Raw genomic sequence first — 20533 nt, forward strand, 5'->3', positions numbered from 1 at the left:
CGTCCTTAAGCTATGTTTGAGTGAGAAATTTCTATGCTGCATGGAATTGAGGTCAAGTTATTAAACATTATTATAATAAGGATTAGAAACACCCTTGTTAAGCATTACAAATGTCTTTGAAAGAGATCTACAAATTCCTACTCTTAATAAATCATTTCTAAATTTCCTTCATATGCATTTGTAGCGATTACAAGCGACAATTATAACCTCTCACATCTATTGTTTTGTTCTTCATTTCTTATAATTTTATGTCAATTTCTTAGAACTTGAAAATCCCACGCTTAAATCGTGTCTTATATTCGTTTTGAGGCGGCTAACATTTGTTTCTTTATTTTTCCATGAAAAGTTTTGTTTTTTATAATAGGACACTATCAACTTTGGAAGCAAGCAAGAAGCAAGTTGCACAAAAGTTTTAGCACTCGAGCTTTGGTTTGCGTGCACAGCACTATCGTGGACGTGCATGCGCACAATTTTTGGAGTGAAAGAGACAATTAGCAGCAGCAACAAAATCTCCTTAGTTATCTTTTCTAATTAGAGAATTAGCACGGAGTGATCTAGTGGTTGGGAACGAATTTCGGACCCGCATACAACAAAGCACATTTTGGATTCGATTCCAGGTGTTAGTGAATCACACGATAGTGACTAAGATAAAGTTAAAATGTCTCTGTGAGTTTTTCCGACCTCCAAAAAAATGGATTGTCGTGGTGAAGTCACTAGCTAATCCCTTTATAAAAGAAAAAAAAATATTTCCTAATTAGAGGAGATAATATTATCATTAGCAAACAGAACAAGTGACACTTCCATTATTACCATTATTAAGTGCTTAAACTTTACCATAAAAAAAATAGACCACCCCAGTTCCATGCCCTCTAAAATATCATTATCTCAAATACCAAAGCCAGCTCTTATAAAGCTCATGGTGACCGACCTATCCAGTTGACTAAATTAATTAGGCATACTAACTACATCCATTTCTATAATAAATTAAGTAATGACCTACTTGGACTTCAATGCCTACGCTTGCTTTATTAAGTTATAATCTTAAATTTCAAATTTTGTCTATCTTTCGAGTTATTTTTTATGCATAGAAATAGACTGGATCGGATAATCCTGAGTTTTGAAGTTTATTAAGTTATATGAATTAGATGAATTAAGAATCCACTCTTCTGCCCCCATAGCCTAAGAAGTTGGGTTTGCCAAGGGTCGTCCACGTGTTTAAACCTACTATTGTGGAGGCTGAAATAAGTAAGTTTTTACTTATTCATCGTCACTAATTCATCTTCTACCTTCTACTAGACAAAACTTAGAAGTTGGCCTCCGTCTTCAACATTACCTATGGCTATGATCTAGATTTAATAATCTCTTTTGCTCGATGAACCGACAATTAACCATAGCTCCTTTGGCAAGAGAAAAAACTTACTATTGTGGAGGCTGGAATAAGTAAGTTTTTACTTATTCATTGTCACTATCTCTGACATTAATCAGAAAATGAGAAATAACAACAAATGGTATGGGCCATTCATCACCATCTCAAACATCAATCCACTCACCCCATCACCATTTCATATATGAATTAAATAACATAATGTCAGTCAATTTATGTTACATTTACCCAGCAACTAGAAGAGGACCACCAGCTTTATTACACAGGAGAAGATTTATACATTAAAAGGGAAAAGACCAAAACGCTTTCGTCGCAGACACCTGAGAACAAGTGGTGTAAAAGGATTTAGTACAAACAATGGAGTAGAATACATGCGTGGAAGAAGTACTACAAGAAGAGCCTTTGAATGCACCTTCTCGGTCCTTTTCAATGAATAACACACAGCAGCGCATTAATGCAGTAAGGTTTGGCTTAACTGCATTAGAGAAATCATAAGACTGCACTTAGGCTACCTGCTATACCTTGCTCGAATGTCTTGGTGAGCTGAATTGGTGTTGTCCAACGCCAGTCTTGGGTCGCTTGCTAAAGTGGGAAGAAATATGTTCTGTTTAGTACAGTAAAAAAGAATCCGGTGGTTTTGGTGGTGCCTGTGCAGTTTGTTCTTGGGATAAGAAGCATCCCCTGTTGAAACTGTAAATTCTTGGAAGTTTGATCAGCTAGTCACTACTATTTGTAGGTCTCCGAGGCATAGGAAGCTCGAGAGTAATTAAGAAATAACATCTTTCGGACTCTCTGATATATTGGACATCACCATTCATGAGCTTTAAAATCTTTCTGCACATGCTCAGTCCTAGTCCCTCCTGAGTCATCCATTGACTGCTATGGAACATGTCTTGAACTAATTGAGGAGGAAGACCTTCACCAGGGCATACCAACCTTCACCATAAACACGGGATTAGTCGTTTAAATATCACAACGGTAATATTTATGTCATTAACAATATAAGAAGAAAAGTGACGATTTTAAGTGTTGCAATTTGTAAGTAGCGCCCAACGAGACTAGCCATTACTGTGAAGAAAGCTGGGAGAGAGAAATTGCAATTACATGAAGCATACAATCATTCTGGTTAGACTACGCCAATAGAAAGTAAGAGGTTCATTAGGTACAAAACCGAACTTTGCATTACTAACTCCTATTCATGAAACCAAGTCATTCAACATACATCAAGTAAGTCACTGGCCCCGAAACCATGATCATAACTTTCTCTTTTTAAAGCACATAGCATATATATGTTAAACCCTACGTGTTGAACATGATTATCATTTCAGCCCACAGGACACCAGGCAAAGTCAGGTTGCAAGGACAAGTTGCGTACATTACTCTGTTATCTCATCCCCATCAACATCCACAACTAATAAAATATTAATAGTGAGAAGACAAACCACCTGAATTCAGTACGAACCAGAGTGATTCCATCAGGTACTTTCTTCAAGATTGGAAGAACATGAATCTCCACCCAGCCTTCAGGAGAGGGTGCATAACGTACCATATTCAATAAGAAATCAGCCAAGACCTGCTGAATTCTCACTTGATCACCATAAACAGCCAATGTTTTGATTTCTTCAGGAATATCCCGAATCAACTGTAGATCTCTTTCTCTCATCAATAACATTACTTGGCTAACAACAGCATTTATGACACCCCCAAGTAAGAATTCTGCCTTCTCAAGCTGCAGTGATCTAATTGAAAAGCCAAAAAGAAGTAAGAAACTTAATTATGTTTTTCTGTTCAATTATGAAAAAATTAAGGTGCCAGTATTTATATTAAAAAAAAAAACACTAGGATGTGAAAGGATCAGTGGACACAGAAAGAATCAACAGATACAAATAAAAATTAAAGCAAGGGGACTGATTTGTATTATGTCTCAGGATAAGAATGCAGTACTAGCAGAAGATAAGAAACAGAAGACGTGTGAGAAGAATTTTGTTAAAAGAACGTAACAACATAAGTTTATAAGAAAAACTTACCCATTGTCAATACTATCCAGATCTACATCTTTTATAATCTTCAAAATTTGCTTCTCACAAGCAGCACTAGTCTCCAGAAACTGCCTTTGATCTTCAGTTAAGTCTGTAGCCTCCAAAAGTGAGTTGGTAAAACGTATACCGCTTAAAGGATTTTTTACTTCCTGGCAAATGTAAGCCAATTCTTTCATCCTAGATAAACATTCCTTTTCCTGTTGCCTCTGAACATTAAGAGCCTGATGCAGTTCTGGACTAGCAATCTGCAAAAAGCAGAAAGCTCCAATAACCTGACCTTCTGTATTCACCCTCTTATTTGCTGTCAAGAGAGCTTGTACATATTTCCCATTCCGGTCAAAGAATGAAAAGGGGAATTTATCTGTGTCTAGCCCTTCGATGGCATTGTGCAAGACAATCATGAATTTTGTCATAGCATCTGGACCCTTGATACGACAGCAACTGCCGAAGACCTCTCCAACCAACATTTTTCCAAGGATTTCTCCGTGGCTCCACCCAGTGAGCTTTGCCATGGCAGTGTTCCATTCCGAGCAACAGGTGTTATCATCTGAAGCGAATATGGGTGGGATCAAAGGATTGGGGCTATGAACAATGGCCTTGTAATCACCTTGTATTTTTATGAATTTGTCCATTACTACTTTTTGACCAGTAACATCCTGACCAACAAAGCAAACTCCAACTATGTTATTAGCGTAATCCTTGCTAGTGCAAGCATTAACCACAACAAAAACAGGCTTGTTATCATGCTCTGGGCCAAATGTCCTCATTTTGATTTCCACATTCTTATCTTCTTCACCTGAATTGAAAAAGCTAATGTGGTCAAATATCCAACCTTTTCCAAAAATAGACTTACTTTCAGACTTAATATTAATCATTCCATTCAAATCATCCATGATGAAACAAAAAATATATCAAATAAAAAGCTGTTTTGCCCCCTATCTTTCTTATCTTCGCTTTTCTTTTTTGGAAATTCAATTTCATTCAAGGATACAACAACAACAACAACAACAAAGCCTTTTCCCACTAAGTGGGGTCGGCTATATGAATCCTAGAACGCCATTGCGCTCGGTTTTGTGTCATGTCCTCCGTTAGATCCAAGTACTCTAAGTCTTTTCTTAGAGTCTCTTCCAAAGTTTTCCTAGGTCTTCCTCTACCCCTTCGGCCCTGAACCTCTGTCCCGTAGTCACATCTTCGAACCGGAGCGTCAGTCGGCCTTCTTTGCACATGTCCAAATCACCGGAGCCGATTTTCTCTCATCTTTCCTACAATTTCGGCTACTCCTACTTTACCTCGGATATCCTCATTCCCAATCTTATCCTTTCTCGTGTGCCCACACATCCCACGAAGCATCCTCATCTCCGCTACACCCATTTTGTGTACGTGTTGATGCTTCACCGCCCAACATTTTGTGCCATACAACATCGCTGGCCTTATTGCCGTCCTATAAAATTTTCCCTTGAGCTTCAGTGGCCTACGACGGTCACACAACACGCCGGATGCATTCTTACACTTCATCCATCCAGCTCGTATTCTATGGTTGAGATCTCCATCTAATTCTCCGTTCTCTTGCAAGATAGATCCTAGGTAGCGAAAACGGTCGCTTTTTGTGATCTTCGCTAGATTGCTCCGGTCATTAGTGTGGATAAGTATATAAATGGATAGAGATAGGAAAGCAAACACAAGATGTACGTGGTTCACCCAGATTGGCTACGTCCACGGAATAGAAGAGTTCTCATTAATTGTGAAGGGTTTACACAAGTACATAGGTTCAAGCTCTCCTTTAGTGAGTACAAGTGAATGATTTAGTACAAATGACATTAGGAAATATTGTGGGAGAATGATCTCGTAATCACGAAACTTCTAAGTATCGGAGTGTGGTGTCGTCTTGACTTGCCTTATCTGTCTCATAGGTAGATGTGGCATCTTCTCTGGAAGTACTCTTCCTCCATCCAGGGGTGGTATCTTTAACTGGTGGAGATGCACAAGGTAATGTATCAATTTCACTTGAAGCTTACTTGTAGTTTCAGGCTTGGTCAAGCGCGATACAAACCATGTAGTAGGAGTCCCCCAAGTCGCCGAGCTAGGGGGTCTGCTGAAAGAGGTGACAGACAAGGTAAGCAATCAGAGCTCCGACTGATTGTTCACCTTCTCCCCATCTTGCAGCAGCATGAAGGATAAAGAGAAGAAAAATGAGAAGAGATGATATGAGATACTTTTGCTTTTGAAGAAGTAACTTTCCACAGGCTTATTCTTGAACTGAGCTGGAGGGTTTTCTGGTTTCCTCCAGAGTATAAGGCCGACTGAAGAATTTGAGGGTCAAAACAAGTCCATCAAATCTAGAGTACGTTCCACCCTGCTGATATGGGATACTTTTGCTTTTGACAGAGTAATGGATGTATCGGCACGTGTGCTGTTACGCTTGTCTCCACATGCTTCCTTGTATCCTTCGCACTTGCCCTATCTGTTCCTCAAGCAGATGCGGAATCTTCCCTGGAAACATAAGATGTTGAAGATGAGTACTCGAGAGCAATGCCAGGTAAGTAATCAGGTAAGGGGTTCCAGGCAGTCAGTTCCTGGCTGGAAGCTTGATTCCAACTGCTGACTGATTGCTCTCTTTCTCCTTGTCTTGCAGGTAAAAACAAGGCCAAAGGAAAAGACAGGGAAAAAGCATGATATGGGATACTCTTGCTTTTAACCCTGATGATATGAGATATTCTTGCTCTAGTATAGCTTGTTTGCAGAGGTATTATCGGGGGGAAAGAAAGCTGAATATTTCGAAAGGCTTCGTTGGGAGTGCCCTCTCAGATATGATGAAGGGTTGAGCATTTTTGCAGGTCTGCCTGTCCGTTGGGGATGGAGGTCGACATATATAGGAGTCTCCCTAACAACAAGTAGTAATGCTATTCCTTTACCCTGCTTGGTCATAGCACGGTAGTGGGAGCTGCCAGTTTCACATGTTTTAACTCTGTCAGAGTACTTTGAAAAAGTGGTCTGTGGTATCTGGCTCTCGAGATTCGGAAAACGATGCCTCTTCGATTTTTGAGAAAGCAATCATGTTGGGGGTCTGACTCTCGAGATTCGGAGAGCAGTGTCTCTTCGATTTTTGAGGAAGTAATCATGTTGGGAGTCTGGCTCTCGAGATTCGAAGGGCGGTGCCTCTTCGATTTTGGAGCAAGCAATCTTGTTGGGAGTGTTGTCTCGAATGTGAGTAAAGGTTGGGCATGTTTGCTAGTCTACCTTGCCACGAAGCACAAAGGTTGACACACAGGGACTTTCCAATTATCCAGCAATGGTACTGTTCCTTTACCCTCTCTTCAATTTTGAGAAAGTAGTCATGTTGGGAGTCTGGCTCTCGAGATTCGGAGGACGGTGCCTCTTCGATTTTGGAGCAAGCAATCTTGTTGGGAGTGTTTTCTCGAATGTGAGTAAAGGTTGGGCATGTTTGCTAGTCTACCTTGCCACGAAGCACAGAGGTTGACACACAGGGACTTTCCAATTATCCAGCAGTGGTACTGTTCCTTTACCCTTGTGGGTAATAATATGGTAGCTAGACCTTCAAAATTTATGTGTCTAAACTTTGTTAGTGCTGTTTCTTTGCTATTCTTTTACCTTTCTTGGTCAGAGCGATGTAGTGGGAGCTGCAAGCTTCACGTGCTCAACTTTGGCAAAGTTATATGTGGTACCCATGAGCTATTGTTGCGTGTGAGAAGTGGGTGATTGAACAGTAAGATTCATGTGCTTTCTACTTCACCAGAAGTCTTCGACAGAATGCCCATAATTTCTGCAAAGCTGAGTGTGCGTGTGACAGGTGCTGACAAGGCTAGAAAAGTAGGTGCCTCTTCGATTTCTGAGATTGGCCCTCGTGGTCTCTGAGCAGCCCAACTTTTGAGAAAGCGAGCGCCTCTTCGATTGATTCGGAGAACGATGCCTCATCGATTTTTGAGAAAGCAATCATGCTGGGGGTCTGGCTCTCGAAGATTCGGGGAGCAGCGTCTCTTCGATTTTTGAGAAAGTAATCATGTTGGGAGTCTGGCTCTCGAGATTCGGAGGGCGGTGCCTCTTCGATTTTGGAGCAAGCAATCTTGTTGGGAGTGTTTTCTCGAATGTGAGTAAAGGTTGGGCATGTTTGCTAGTCTACCTTGCCACGAAGCTTCTCTTCGATTTTTAAGAAAGTAGTCATGTTGGGAGTCTGGCTCTCGAGATTCGGAGGACGGTGCCTCTTCGATTTTGGAGCAAGCAATCTTATTGGGAGTGTTTTCTCGAATGTGAGTAAAGGTTGGGCATGTTTGCTAGTCTACCTTGCCACGAAGCACAGAGGTTGACACACAGGGACTTTCCAATTATCCAGCAGTGGTACTGTTCCTTTACCCTTGTGGGTAATAATATGGTAGCTAGACCTTCAAAATTTATGGGTTTAAACTTTGTTAGTGCTGTTTATTTGCTATTCTTTTACCCTTCTTGGTCAGAGTGATGTAGTGGGAGCTGCAAGCTTCACGTGCTCAACTTTGGCAGAGAACTTTGGCAAAGTTTTCTGTGGTACCCATGAGCTATTGTTGCGTGTGGCAAGTGGGTGATTGAACAGTAAGATTCATGTGTTTTCTACTTCCCCAGAAGTCTTCGATAGAATGCCCATAATTTCCGCAAAGCTGAGTGTGCGTGTGACAGGTGCTGACAAGGCTGGAAAAGTAGGTGCCTCTTCGATTTCTGAGATCGGCCCTCGTGGTCTCTGGGGAGCCCAGCTTTTGAGAAAGTGAGCGCCTCTTCGATTTCTGAGATCGGCCTTTGTGGTCTTTGAGCAGCCCAACTTTTGAGAAAGCAAACGCCTCTTCGATTTCTGAGATCAACCCTCGTGATCTCTAAGCAGCCCAGCTTTTGAGAAAGCAAACGCCTCTTCGATTTCTGAGCAGGCGCCTCTTCGATTTCTGAAGCTCCGTCGAGTGCAGATTTTTATAGGGGCTGGCATTAAGTTCCAAAGCACACTTGAATCTCCACCAGTAGAAGCTTCATTCTTGCACTTCTAAGATCTTGATTTGTCCGACCTCTTCTCTCTTCAACACCTTTGAAAATGTCTGGCCCCTCCGACCGTCGTTTTGACTTGAACCTTGTTGAAGAGGCAGCCCCGCCTTCTCCAGACAACATATGGCGTCCATCCTTCGTCTCCCCCACTGGTCCTCTTACCGTTGGGGATTCCGTGATGAAGAATGATATGACCGCTGCGGTGGTGGCCAGGAACCTTCTCACTCCCAAAGATAACAGACTACTTTCCAAACGGTCTGATGAGTTAGCTGTTAAGGATTCGCTGGCTCTCAGTGTTCAGTGTGCAGGTTCTGTGTCTAATATGGCCCAACGCCTATTTGCTCGAACCCGCCAAGTTGAATCATTGGCGGCTGAAGTGATGAGTCTCAAACAGGAGATTAGAGGGCTCAAGCATGAGAATAAACAGTTGCACCGGCTCGCACATGACTATGCTACAAACATGAAGAGGAAGCTTGACCAGATGAAGGAAACTGATGGTCAGGTTTTACTTGATCATCAGAGATTTGTGGGTTTGTTCCAAAGGCATTTATTGCCTTCGTCTTCTGGGGCTGTACCGCGTAATGAAGCTCCAAATGATCAACCTCTGATGCCTCCTCCTTCTAGGGTTCTGTCCAGTACTGAGGCTCCAAATGATCCCCCTCCGGTGCCTTCTCTTTCTGAGGCTCTACCGACTGCTGAGACTTCTCCTAAGCAACCTTTGTGAAGGCTCCCTCTTGTGTGTTTATTTTGACTCATGTATATGTACATATTTGTAGCTTATCGGGGATATCAATAAATAAGCTTTCCTTCATTTCAACGTATTGTGTTAAATACACCAAAGCCTTATTCGCTAAGTTCTTTGAATTTTCTTTTGTTGAAGCTTGTATGTTGAAGCTTTCTGAGTGGAGCATGTAGGTTGGGGTAGTGTTCCCTTAATTTTCCGAGTGAGGAAAACTTCTCGGTTGGAGACTTGGAAAATCCAAGTCACTGGGTGGGATCGGCTATATGAATCTTAGAACGCCATTGTGCTCGATCATGTGTCATGTCCTTCGTTAGATCCAAGTACTCTAAGTCTTTTCTTAGAGTCTCTTCCAAAGTTTTCCTAGGTCTTCCTCTACCCCTTCGGCCCTGAACCTCTGTCCCATAGTCGCATCTTCTAATCGGAGCGTCAGTAGGCCTTCTTTGCACATGTCCAAACCACCGTAACCGATTTTCTCTCATCTTTCCTTCAATTTCGGCTACTCCTACTTTACCCCGGATATCCTCATTCCTAATCTTATCCTTTCTCGTGTGCCCACACATCCAACGAAGCATCCTCATCTCCGCTACACCCATTTTGTGTACGTGCTGATGTTTCACCGCCCAACATTCTGTGCCATACAGCATCGCCGGCCTTATTGCCGTCCTATAAAATTTTCCCTTGAGCTTCAGTGGCATACGGCGGTCACATAACACACCGGATGCACTCTTCCACTTCATCCATCCAGCTTGTATTCTATGGTTGAGATCTCCATCTAATTCTCCGTTCTTTTGCAAGATAGATCCTAGGTAACGAAAACGGTCGCTCTTTGGTATTTCTTGATCTCCGATCCTCACCCCTAACTCGTTTTGGCCTCCATTTGCACTGAACTTGCACTCCATATATTCTGTCTTTGATCGGCTTAGGCGAAGACCTTTAGATTCCAACACTTCTCTCCAAAGGTTAAGCTTTGCATTTACCCCTTCCTGAGTTTCATCTATCAACACTATATCGTCTGCGAAAAGCATACACCAAGGAATATCATCTTGAATATGTCCTGTTAACTCATCCATTACCAACGCAAAGGTAAGGACTTAAGGATGAGCCTTGATGTAATCCTAACTAACAATCAAAGGCACAAGTTCTAAAACAAAGCAAAACCAAGGAGGCATGCAGGCCCGAACAACAAAATATACCAGGAAAACATCAGTTGGTAACAGGGAGTCTCCACTCCACAAAAATATTCAAGTTATAATTTGATGTAGAAGGTTTGAGATTTAAGGCCAGCAACTAATAAATGGTCAATTAGGTGTTTAGCCCCGTATTTTGCCATAATTAGCCATGCTGACATTAACGGTATGCACCTGTTTGTTTTAAGGTAACATTCCAAAATTCATACCTATATGGTATGCAAACACATGCTCTGCCCTTGTTGCATTGCTACTGAGCAATCACCTAATTGACCAGTTTCAAGGCAGAAAAAGTAATGACCTAAGTCTCTCTTGCAGATAGAATTGCATTATTAAGACAGAATACAAGCGATAACTACAATACATTGCTAATACAAGAAAGGCTAACATTTTTGGATCTTTCCAGTGAAGCTTAATTAATTAGAAGGTATCAAGTCATCACAATAAAACTATCTCAGTGAAGTTCATGTAGCACTTGAAGTATCCAAGATTGCTATGACTTTATCCTGTGCCATTCAAAGATTTACTCGGAGAATTTCAAAATTTGACATACACCCTTCATGCATCAGTTTTATGATGACAACGTTTGGCAAGAAACTTATATTTTGATTAGCTGTGTGGTGTCACTGATATTGAGAAAATACTTGAAAAAATGTCAATAACACCGCATAAATAAACTCACTAAGTAAACAGGAATAAAGACATTAGGTCCAAAAAGATTACCTTTTAACGCGCGGGACAGAAGTTTGTCAACAATTTCTTCAGATTCTTTGTAAACGAGATCATGAACCAAAGACTTCCCGGTAGCTTCCTCAACTGAGAGTCTGGTCAACTCTGCAACCTTTGCATTCCACCCATTTATACAGCCATTAATATCGACAGCAAATATGGGAGCAGTTGCAGTCTCTATCAACCTAACCATTTCTCTTGCTACAGAGCTGAGCTCATTGATCCCTTGGAACTCCAGATCACCAAGCTGGGTCTGCATAACAGCTTTTGAATGGTTTGTCTCCGTGTCCTTAAACGAGTCACGCAAAATAATCTGCAAAGAGTGTATTGCATCCATTTCTGCATTCTCCCATGGCAAACTCCGGCTTTTAACTACTTCCAGAAACGCCTTGAATGAAGAGCGTGGATGCATCCTCTGCCCATCATCCTTGTCCTCTGGATGATGCTTTGCTCCACCCCATTTGATCTCTTTCCCAGTGTGGGATCGAAACCAGAACAGAAAATCCCTTTTAGTACTATAAGCAGCCGCCATCCCACAAACTGCATCACCAAGAGAGGCAGCTCCAGGGTACCCGGCATCACCCAAACTATCTGTGCTCAAACCAGTTGAACTTCCATGGAAAGCCAACAACCATTCCACAATGTCCTTTATCTGGGCTTCGGTAGGCGTCACACCAAGCGGGTAGTACCTCCCTTGGTAGTAGAGTGCAGCACCATCACACTTAACAAGGTCCATGATACTAGGACTTTGAGTGACAATGCCAGTCGGGGAGTCACGCAGAAGCATGTCACACAACAGAGTCTGCGTCCTTAAAACATGTTTCTCAGACATTTGTGAAGCCAATTGCAATTCCATATTTAACTGAAGTCCAAAGGCCTGCATTAAAAACTCACAAGCATACCGAAGCGGAAATGGAATATACCGAGCGGAGGTGTGATGGCAAACAACCAGGCCCCATAATCTCATTGAATTCCTCCCTCCAAGAGCTTCCTCATCAGTTCCATTGATGATTACGGCCAACGCCAATGACGCAATGGACCCCATATTAGCCATGTACTGGGAATGGCAACCATGAGGGGCTCTTAGTGTGGATCCGACCAAGCACAAAGGCTGCATCAACCCTTCATCCTGAATCACATTAACCGGATTGGCGTGACAATCTACTATCATTCGAACCCGGTTCTGCCTGAACAAGAACCTTGACGCCTGTGGAATATCCGTGGCCGGGTAGTGCAGCCCAATGTACGGCTCCAAGTCAGGCCTTTTGCTCTCAGCCACAACCTCACCATGCTCATCCTCATGAAACTTATAAACCATAACTCTATCATAATCAGTAAGCTCCCTCACACTCTCCACCACAGTATCACACAAAAGCTTAATGTCGCCGCCTGGCAGTGACTGCAGCTGCGAGATCGCCCTCACCGCCAGCTTCTGCGACTGCACCGCGCCGGCAATCGACAGCGCAGGGTCCTCTGTTCTCGCAGGCTCCAAATCAATCACGACCCCAACATCAATCCTATGCAAAATTGCATAGAAGGGCTTTCCAGAAATCTTGGAGTGGATCCAAATCGGGTTCAAAAGCGTAATCTCCCGAGCGCCAAATGCCTTCTCCAGCAAAACCGCGCTCGACGGCGTGAACAGCGTACGGATGTCGGTCCCAATTGTGAGAATCTCCGGCTTCTCAAGGATAGGAACTGATTGCGGCGTTAGGTCGAGCATGTCACGGCCGTTCTCGCTGTACGCAATGACTCCAAACGTGGCTTCGTCCACAGCCATCATGCACCCGAACGGTTGGACATGGCCGCCCCTCTGAATCCTCGACAGGTACGCCGTAATCTGCTGCTCCGGAACCGAATCTTTGGTGGTTTTCATGCTCTGCGAGTAGTCGAACGACTTGCCGGACTCGCCGGACTGCTCGAACACCGTGTGCAGCCGAGCATCGATGGTGTACTGAGCAATGGCTTTGCTCATAGACTCCGTGTTGTGGTGAGCTTTGATATTGCTGGTGCCCGACGACTGACCGCCGGACGCCATTTCTGCTGACTTGGGTCCTCCCCGTTTGACTCAATTCTCACTGGGTTAGTCCTATATTCGCTGAAAAATTATAAAAAAAAGGGGGTAAATTCCAATACCCCATGAAAATTCGACGCCGATCAAAGTGAAAGCTTGTGACTTTTTTCAAAAAAAAATGTAAGAAAGCTTGTGAATTCTGATGGCGGTCCGTAATAAAGCTGGTTTGGCTTGATTCTTTTTTGTTTTGTTGTGTTTTCTTCTCTGTGCTGGGAGAGAAAGAAAGCGAGCGGGGAGTGAGAGAAAGAAGAAATGAAAACGACACTTTATTTCTCTCTTCTTTTTTCTTTATTTTTTTTCTTCTGAATTGTTGTTTTTTTGTTTGTGTGGATTTATCTCTAATTTTCTTGATTTTCGTTTTGCATTATTCGTGGTGAGAATAAAAATGGAGGCCATCATTCGATTGGTGGTTCTGTCTGTGCGTTTGGGAGTTTGAGCCAATGAATCAATGACAATAATTTTGAGAAAAATGTTAACGACACTTTTTCAAAGTAGAATTTTACATTAATTTTGGATTACTTCATAATTTAATATCAATTTTCGTGTTAAAAATATATATATGTGTAAAAAACTGAGATGATAGAAAATACACACAATCCTACTTTTAAGATAATTCATTTTAAAAGAATCTTCTTCACATTTTTCTAATTTTAATTCTCCTGTATACAATTCTTATTTTAAAAATAATTATTGACACTCTAAATATTAAAATTTTGAAGTAATATTAATAGTAATTTTTTTTATCTCTTTTATATAAATCTTTGCATATTTTATTTTTGCCAATTAAAGTTGGGACTTAAAAATCTTTGCACTGACCATGAGATCCAAGTCAGGTTCTTTCCCCAATATATTATAAAAGTAGAACTATAAATGGAAGGGAATTCAGTTGTCCTTTCTAATTTTAGCAATAAAGAGACATTGCCGAAGAGACCTTGCTAAAGAGACCCATTCTAATTTTAGCAATAAAGAGACATTGCTAAAGAGACCTTGCTAAAGAGACCCATGTCTTAAAAGTTTATCTATACTAAAGGAATAGCGAGTGAGTTAAGCTTCACTATGAGTTAAACTATAATAATGTAGTTTAAATTCGTTTTTTGCGAGAATTAAACATAAAACATCTTACTTATAAGTGGAGAAAAATATTACTATACTATAATACATTTCATTTTTTTTCTTTTTCTTCACTTGTAATATATCGAGTTAAATAAATCTAGAACTCCCTAAACTTATAGAGGATATGATCAAATATTATTTCCAAATTAATCAAGAACTTATTATGTATGAACGGTTCAATGCGCGTTCAATAACTAATTTGGAGGTGTTTTGTGAGTGGACAAATTTATACCAACAACATTTAAATATCTTGTTTATAACGCGTAATGTTAACTTGGAGAGAGGTATATATGGGTTAGACTTAGACAGACACAAAATTACAAAAAATATATTGAATAAATGCATTGTCTCGTTGGTGTATATAAAGTCTGAAAAATTATTAAGAGTAATGCTATTCATATTTTGTACCACATTTTTATACCAACTTAGGTGACATTGATGTAGACAGCCACATCATTTAAATTAATTAGATTTTTAAATTTAGTTCATTATTTAATAAATTAATAATTAAGAAAAATTAGTTAATTAAATAATGATTGTGGTAAACGAGGAATCTTTCTCCTTCATTTCCTTGGGTTTTGCAAATTTTTCAAATGATGTAGCTGTCCACATCAGATGTCACCTAATGTGGTATGAAAATATGGTATAAAAATATAGTATGAATAGCATTACTTAACGCTACTTTATGATGAAAATTTCCACAAAAAGAAGTTCAACCGATAAGACCAATTTACATTTTATGACTTTATACAACGCTATTTTGAGAAAATATTTATCCTGTGAGGCAACAAATTTCTATTTATTCGGTTGTTTTTTCTCGAGAGAGAACAATTGCACACACTGTTGATACATCCAATTCCCAGTTGCTCTACATTCTCTCCCAAAACCAGAAACCAAGAAATTTATACGAAAACATAAATTTGTCTAGTAAAATGATCGAGGGTTCTTCGTTTTATGAACTTTCGATACAGACTTGCAAAATGAAAGATAAAAATCAGCTCCAGCATTAGCGATACACACACACTATTCTAACAACCGAACAATAATCGTTCCAGGCGAATCGTAGACTTGAGAGACTTGGAAACAACAATGCTTGTCTAAAAGCAGGTAGTCCGGAATCAGAACCTGCTATCCGATGTTTTTTCACTTGGTGTAAAGAACGTCCTCCCATGGGTGGCGGTATAGGGGCTGCTTCAACCTTTTCTGGTCGAATGTGTGCCTGAAATTTGGAGCAGAGAGAAATCAGTCGAGTAAAAGTATATTCTACGGATGTACTCAGGAAAGCATCATATATACAAGCAGAAAATGATGTCTTCTCTCCCTTGTTTATCTGATCCACCATCGAACGGTGATGAACCTCATTGTCATTAAGAACAATCAGTTGTTTTGTGTTACCCTCAATGACAAAGCCAGGTATCTAATCCTATATTATGCCAACAGATCGGAAATTGACTAGTAAGTCCTATATGTATCAGTGACCATAAGACCGTGTCTGTTTAGGGACGATAGGAAGTCCAAAGTACATTATCCTTGCAGGTAGAGGAGATGTGTGCCTATGTAGGTTCAGTATTCTGATTGTTGATGTGTCGTTATCTAGAATATGATTGTACCTTAATCCGCAACAACATAAAACTAACCTATAAAATATCTGCGGAAAAGAATAAATAGAGAATAATTCTAGCCAGTACTCACCCAATCAAACCAATAGAACGTGCCAGCACGAATAGCCCATTCAGATATCCAATCTCAACAATCTCGTCAATCTCTGGTTTGGCGAACATTCCACTGCCAGCAAGAAGATCCAAGAACAGGGTTCCAATTGCACCATCAACATTGAGGACCAGGTTGTTTGCCTTCGAGAGTGTGTAGGTTTCAACTTGAACGGCATATTCCATGTACTTGACAGAAGGGAAATGTGTGCGTGCAAACGCTTGTAGAAGCTCTACTCTCTTATCTCTGTTGTCCCCTCTCTTGATCCTTTTTCACAGCAAAGAAACAAAAACTTCCATCAATAAGATTTCAAACGCAGCTACTAAAATGCATAAACTGAAACTCCAAGATTGTACTGTTGCATATTTTTGAAAACTCTCAATACCTATGCCCAATCCCTGGCACACGAATGCCCTTCTTCTTCATACTTTCGACGAACTCATAAGGTGTAAGATTCTGATAAAACACAGCAAAGGGACTGCTTGTTTAAAACATCATTTTAAGGTTTAAAGTTTCAACGATTAAACATGAAATGCCCAATAAAGCTCACCCTGTCATATGCATCCTTGAAATATCGAGCAGCATCATCAACGGCACCACCAAATCGTGGTCCAATTGTGAGCAAACCTGTTTCAGAAGCTCATCTTTGAGTCCGCAACCAAATTATCTCTAATCCTTAAACTAGAAACTTTATAACAAAGTATAGAACATTTTCTGTGGGAATATATCTACCTGAAACAAGGCAGGAAACAAGGTCCTTGCCAGCCCTAGCAGTTACTATTGAGTTGTGTGCACCAGAGACGCAAGGACCATGGTCAGCACATAACATGATGCAAATCTGATATCAATGTCATACATATTAGTGAAAGAGCTACAATATGCAAATGTGCTTCTAGGACGACCACATTAAACAGGAGGGGGAAAAAGTACAAGTAAGCAGCTTTATAGTAATGAGGAACCTACCTCAATAAATTTAGTACAGTAACTGGGAAGGCTACGCTTGAACCACAAAAGAGAGATAACGTCACCGACACCATAACCCTGCTCAACAATGGAAGACATAGGTACACCAGCATAACATGGTTCCTCACCTGCATAGTAGATAAAAAGTAGAAGTCAATGATACTGATGTCTTCTGCCAAACACATCAATAATATACAGGAACATTGTAGGGTTTAGTATATACCTCTGTCATCAGAGATTGTGGATATGATATGAGTTGGAGCACGAACTTTTCCGCTCTTAATTGCAGAGTTGAGATCTTCAGGTATTTGTGGAGGCTTGAATTCCTTGACTGGTGCAATCTTGCCTTCTTCAACCTGCACAAATAAGCGAAACATGTAATGTTAGTCTGCCACAGATCCTCATGGAATTCCATAACTAAGTCAAGCAATCTTTGTGGAGTTTATCTCAAGGCGTGCTGTAATTACCAGTTTTTCAAATGTTTCCTTGATAGCAATTTCCAAAGCTTCATATGAAGTGGGAACAACAGCACCAGCATCCCTCAGGGCTTGATTCTTTGCTTGTGCAGACTCCATCTCACCACCACTTTTTGCGCCCTGATTTACATAACGTCAAGGAAGAATTAGAATCCTTTGCCCACTTACTGAGATGATATTATTCAAGGGCAACTGAGATGAGAACTTACAGCATGACCAAATTGCACTTCGGATTTGAAAAGCCTTGCACAAGTCCCACTAACCCAGGCAACCACTGGTTTGGTAACTTTGCCCTGTTTCAAAGCTTCAACTAGAGAATACTCGTCTCTCCCACCAAGTTCCCCAAGTACAACAATAAGTTTGACCTGCATTCGATCAGAAAACCAGATTCCGAATTTTAGAATTCTGATGACTTCCTACAATATGCAAATCGTGGGCAGTCCCTTAAAAAAAAGTAATGAAAGCATAATGTACCTGGGGGATATTGTTATACCGCAGAACATGGTCAGAAAGAGTAGACCCTGGGAACACATCACCTCCAATAGCAATACCTGAAGAGTTTCAAGACATACCAAAATTGTATTAAAACCTTGTTCAAATATTGTCAGCTATTAAAACAAAATTAAGCAGAGCAAATATGGATACCTTCAAAAAGCCCATCTGTTACACGAGCTACAGTATTGTATAACTCATTAGACATCCCACCCTGCAATATCACAAAAATTCTTTTGTAAGAATTCTAGAACACAAATATGACTTTCTTGACAAGGCACACCACGTTGCGGATTGAATAACTATGTGGTAACTCATGGCACATCAAATAACCAGACTACTCTTGGTGGTTTCTAAAACATAAGGGCACAGGACAGAAATGAATGAACTGAATTCCAATACGCTAAACGTTTTAAGGTATATACATCATGAAAGTCTTATGAATAACCATATTTTCTGAAGTTCAAGATATTGGATTAGCTACATACAGATTTGGAGACAAAACCAACAGATCCAGGCCTGTATAGCTTGCAGTGAATAATGTTATCAATTGTTCCAGCAGTATCACCAATCTTAAAAGCTCCAGCTTGAATTCCTCCAACAGTTGCTGGGCCAATGACAACCTGCAAAAGATACGTTAATTAAAGTTAGTATCGCCAGTTCATTTTCCCACGTTAGTGAAATTAAGATGACTTTGCATCAATCGTGTAACCTTGTTGTTTGCCCGTGCATATGCAATCAATTGCTTAGTGTCTGACTCAGGTACACCTTCAGCAATGATTGCCACAACTCTAATGGTTGGTTGCTTCAGAGCAGCCATGGAAGAAGCAGCAGCACTGGAGATATATCAAAATACATTCATTCTTAGGTACAACCATAGAAGTTTCGCACTCCAAAACACTACTCATAGAATAATCACTGACCTTCTGTATGAAGCAAAGTTGATAAAGACATCAGCAGTAGGATGTGCAGCGCATGATGCTTCAATGCTGCAACAGTTATCAACCCAAAGGTCAGACAATCTTGAAACAACAGATCAAGAATGGTAACTGACTAATAACATGATTTGAATATATTGGATATGGAAAATTAAGATGAACCATGCATACATGCATATACATAACTATACAAAAGGTGGCTTGCAGCCATGAAGACGAAATCTAGGAAGAGGATGAGAGAATGGCGACTTACTTTGAGTGCACTGGTATGGCGATTTCCTCTTGACCGAAAAATAGCTTCTGAAATCCCTCAGAACCGGGGTTAATGATTCCAGCAACTGATGGTGTCTCCCTCCCTATTACAAACCTCAGTTATTACATTTATATCTTTTTCAAAAACTAAAAACTATAAGTAAGATCAAGTTCTAAGTCAAAATTAGGAAATGACACACACCGCAAAGGAAGTCAAAATCGAGCATGCGCTGGACTGGGAGCTGCTTGTAGTTGTAGAACAGCGCCTGAGTGGTGCGCGAAAAAAGTTGTCCCGTGGCCATGGTTTTCGGGTCAAGAAAACCTCCGGCTTCTGATCACAGAATAAAAAACCAAAACATCAACTACTAATTCATGGTGATCACATATCAATTACATGATCCAAACAAAATTCACAGCTCTGGTTTCGACAATTACGGTTTAGGATTAGCAGAACAATTACAGGTAAGCAGATCAAATCAAATGGTGAAGTTAGGTATAGATCTACTGGTCGATTTCTGTTAGAAAAACTCACCTAATGCCAAATAGATATGCAAATATGGTTACCAAACAGATCTCTACGCAATGTACCAACCAAACCGCTACCAAACAAAACCCAACAACCCAACTATCCAAGAAAAGCGAAGCAGAAGCAGATGTTAATCTCCAGGAACAATGCTAACCATAATTATACACAACAAATCAAGCAAAACAAACAAAAGAAACGATAAAAGAAAACCGGGGGAATTTGAAGCCCGGACAGGAAATGGGATCCCGGAAACGGAGCCAAACAGCGGATCTCTCCTAATCCGGGGTGGTTAGTCCACCGGAAATCCGAAGTAAATCCAGAGCAAAAAAAACTATAGAGAGAAATTGGAGCTTACCTGATTCTGGTTGTGAGAGTGGAATCTGGGATTTGAGGCCGAAATGCAGATGCTGGGATTTAGGAAGGATTGGATAGAGGGAGAGATTATATAGAGAGAGACAGAGAGAGAGGAGGGAGAGGAGAGAGAGGGGGGAGGGTCGGAGATGGAGAGGTTGCTACCAACGAGAGAGAGAGAGAGGGGAAGGAGGGCGGGATGAGCTGGTCACGTGGCGCTGGGTAGTTAGCTCACTGAGCGCGACTTTTTTTATTTATTTTTTGTTTAATTTTATATTAATATTTGTTGGCGCTGTACAGAATTTACTACTCTTTTGATTATTGTATGTGACTGAGGAGGTGAGTTAGAGAGAGACTGGAAGAGAGAGAAAGAGAAAGGTGGGCGGAGGGGTGGCTGGTTGGGTGGTAGGTGGTAGGTGGATACCGGGGACCAAGAAGGGGAGAGGAAGGTTGGCTTGACCATTAATTTTATTTTATTTTATTAGATAAATGACATGATTTTATTCACATTCTTGTTTAATTCGTTTGTTTTAACTACAAAAAA

The 20533-nt window shown here is 40.7% G+C and overlaps 3 protein-coding genes across 13 annotated transcripts in view; 1 reads left to right on the forward strand and 2 right to left on the reverse strand.

Moving 5' to 3' along the window:
* Positions 1 to 1530: 1530 nt before the first annotated feature.
* On the reverse strand, positions 1531 to 13401 carry LOC126595835 (phytochrome B-like). Its single transcript, XM_050262140.1, has 4 exons — positions 11092 to 13401; positions 3412 to 4219; positions 2830 to 3123; positions 1531 to 2320 (listed from the first exon to the last, which is right to left on the reverse strand). The coding sequence occupies exons 1-4, from the start codon at positions 13130 to 13132 to the stop codon at positions 2101 to 2103; spliced, it is 3363 nt and encodes a 1120-aa protein (XP_050118097.1). The 5' UTR covers positions 13133 to 13401; the 3' UTR covers positions 1531 to 2100.
* LOC126595859 (uncharacterized) overlaps positions 4958 to 20533 on the forward strand; it is a 98528-nt gene continuing 82952 nt past the window's right edge. For 4 of the 10 annotated variants that reach the window (XR_007613731.1, XR_007613724.1, XM_050262232.1 and 1 more), the window contains exon 1: positions 7152 to 7698. The gene's annotated coding sequence lies outside the window, so the exon portion shown is untranslated. Of the gene's footprint in view, positions 5410 to 6371; positions 6897 to 7151; positions 8718 to 20533 lie in introns of those variants that run through there. The other 6 variants (XR_007613723.1, XR_007613730.1, XM_050262241.1 and 3 more) reach the window with 4 other exon arrangements.
* Positions 15053 to 20197, reverse strand: LOC126595840 (ATP-citrate synthase beta chain protein 1-like). 2 transcript variants are annotated; one of them, XM_050262151.1, is made up of 18 exons: positions 19994 to 20197; positions 19645 to 19737; positions 19315 to 19443; positions 19114 to 19216; positions 18846 to 18911; positions 18635 to 18758; positions 18411 to 18545; positions 18076 to 18136; positions 17905 to 17981; positions 17640 to 17795; positions 17422 to 17550; positions 17178 to 17310; positions 16955 to 17082; positions 16724 to 16829; positions 16542 to 16618; positions 16377 to 16447; positions 15974 to 16258; positions 15053 to 15500 (listed from the first exon to the last, which is right to left on the reverse strand). In XM_050262151.1, the coding sequence occupies exons 3-18, from the start codon at positions 19412 to 19414 to the stop codon at positions 15425 to 15427; spliced, it is 1827 nt and encodes a 608-aa protein (XP_050118108.1). In that variant the 5' UTR covers positions 19415 to 19443; positions 19645 to 19737; positions 19994 to 20197; the 3' UTR covers positions 15053 to 15424. The 2 variants fall into 2 exon arrangements, with proteins under 2 accessions (XP_050118108.1, XP_050118106.1); XM_050262149.1 differs by lacking the exon at positions 19645 to 19737 and having other exon boundaries at positions 19994 to 20196.

The sequence above is a fragment of the Malus sylvestris genome, chromosome 13 (assembly GCF_916048215.2).
Source record: "Malus sylvestris chromosome 13, drMalSylv7.2, whole genome shotgun sequence".
NCBI lineage: Eukaryota > Viridiplantae > Streptophyta > Magnoliopsida > Rosales > Rosaceae > Malus > Malus sylvestris.

Bases quoted from the DNA above. Each gene is read 5' to 3' on its own strand.
- LOC126595835 (XM_050262140.1), bottom strand. From the start codon at position 13,132: ATGGCGTCCGGCGGTCAGTCGTCGGGCACCAGCAATATCAAAGCTCAC. The intron at 3,124-3,411 runs GTAAGTTTTTCT...CTTTTCAATTAG, and splicing joins CTGGATAGTATTGACAATGG to ATCACTGCAGCTTGAGAAGG. The intron at 2,321-2,829 runs GTGGTTTGTCTT...TTTATGGTGAAG, and splicing joins CTGGTTCGTACTGAATTCAG to GTTGGTATGCCCTGGTGAAG.
- LOC126595840 (XM_050262151.1), bottom strand. From the start codon at position 19,414: ATGGCCACGGGACAACTTTTTTCGCGCACCACTCAGGCGCTGTTCTAC. The intron at 18,137-18,410 runs GTATGTAGCTAA...GTGATATTGCAG, and splicing joins TTGGTTTTGTCTCCAAATCT to GGTGGGATGTCTAATGAGTT. The intron at 17,551-17,639 runs GTAAGTTCTCAT...TATGTAAATCAG, and splicing joins AAGTGCAATTTGGTCATGCT to GGCGCAAAAAGTGGTGGTGA.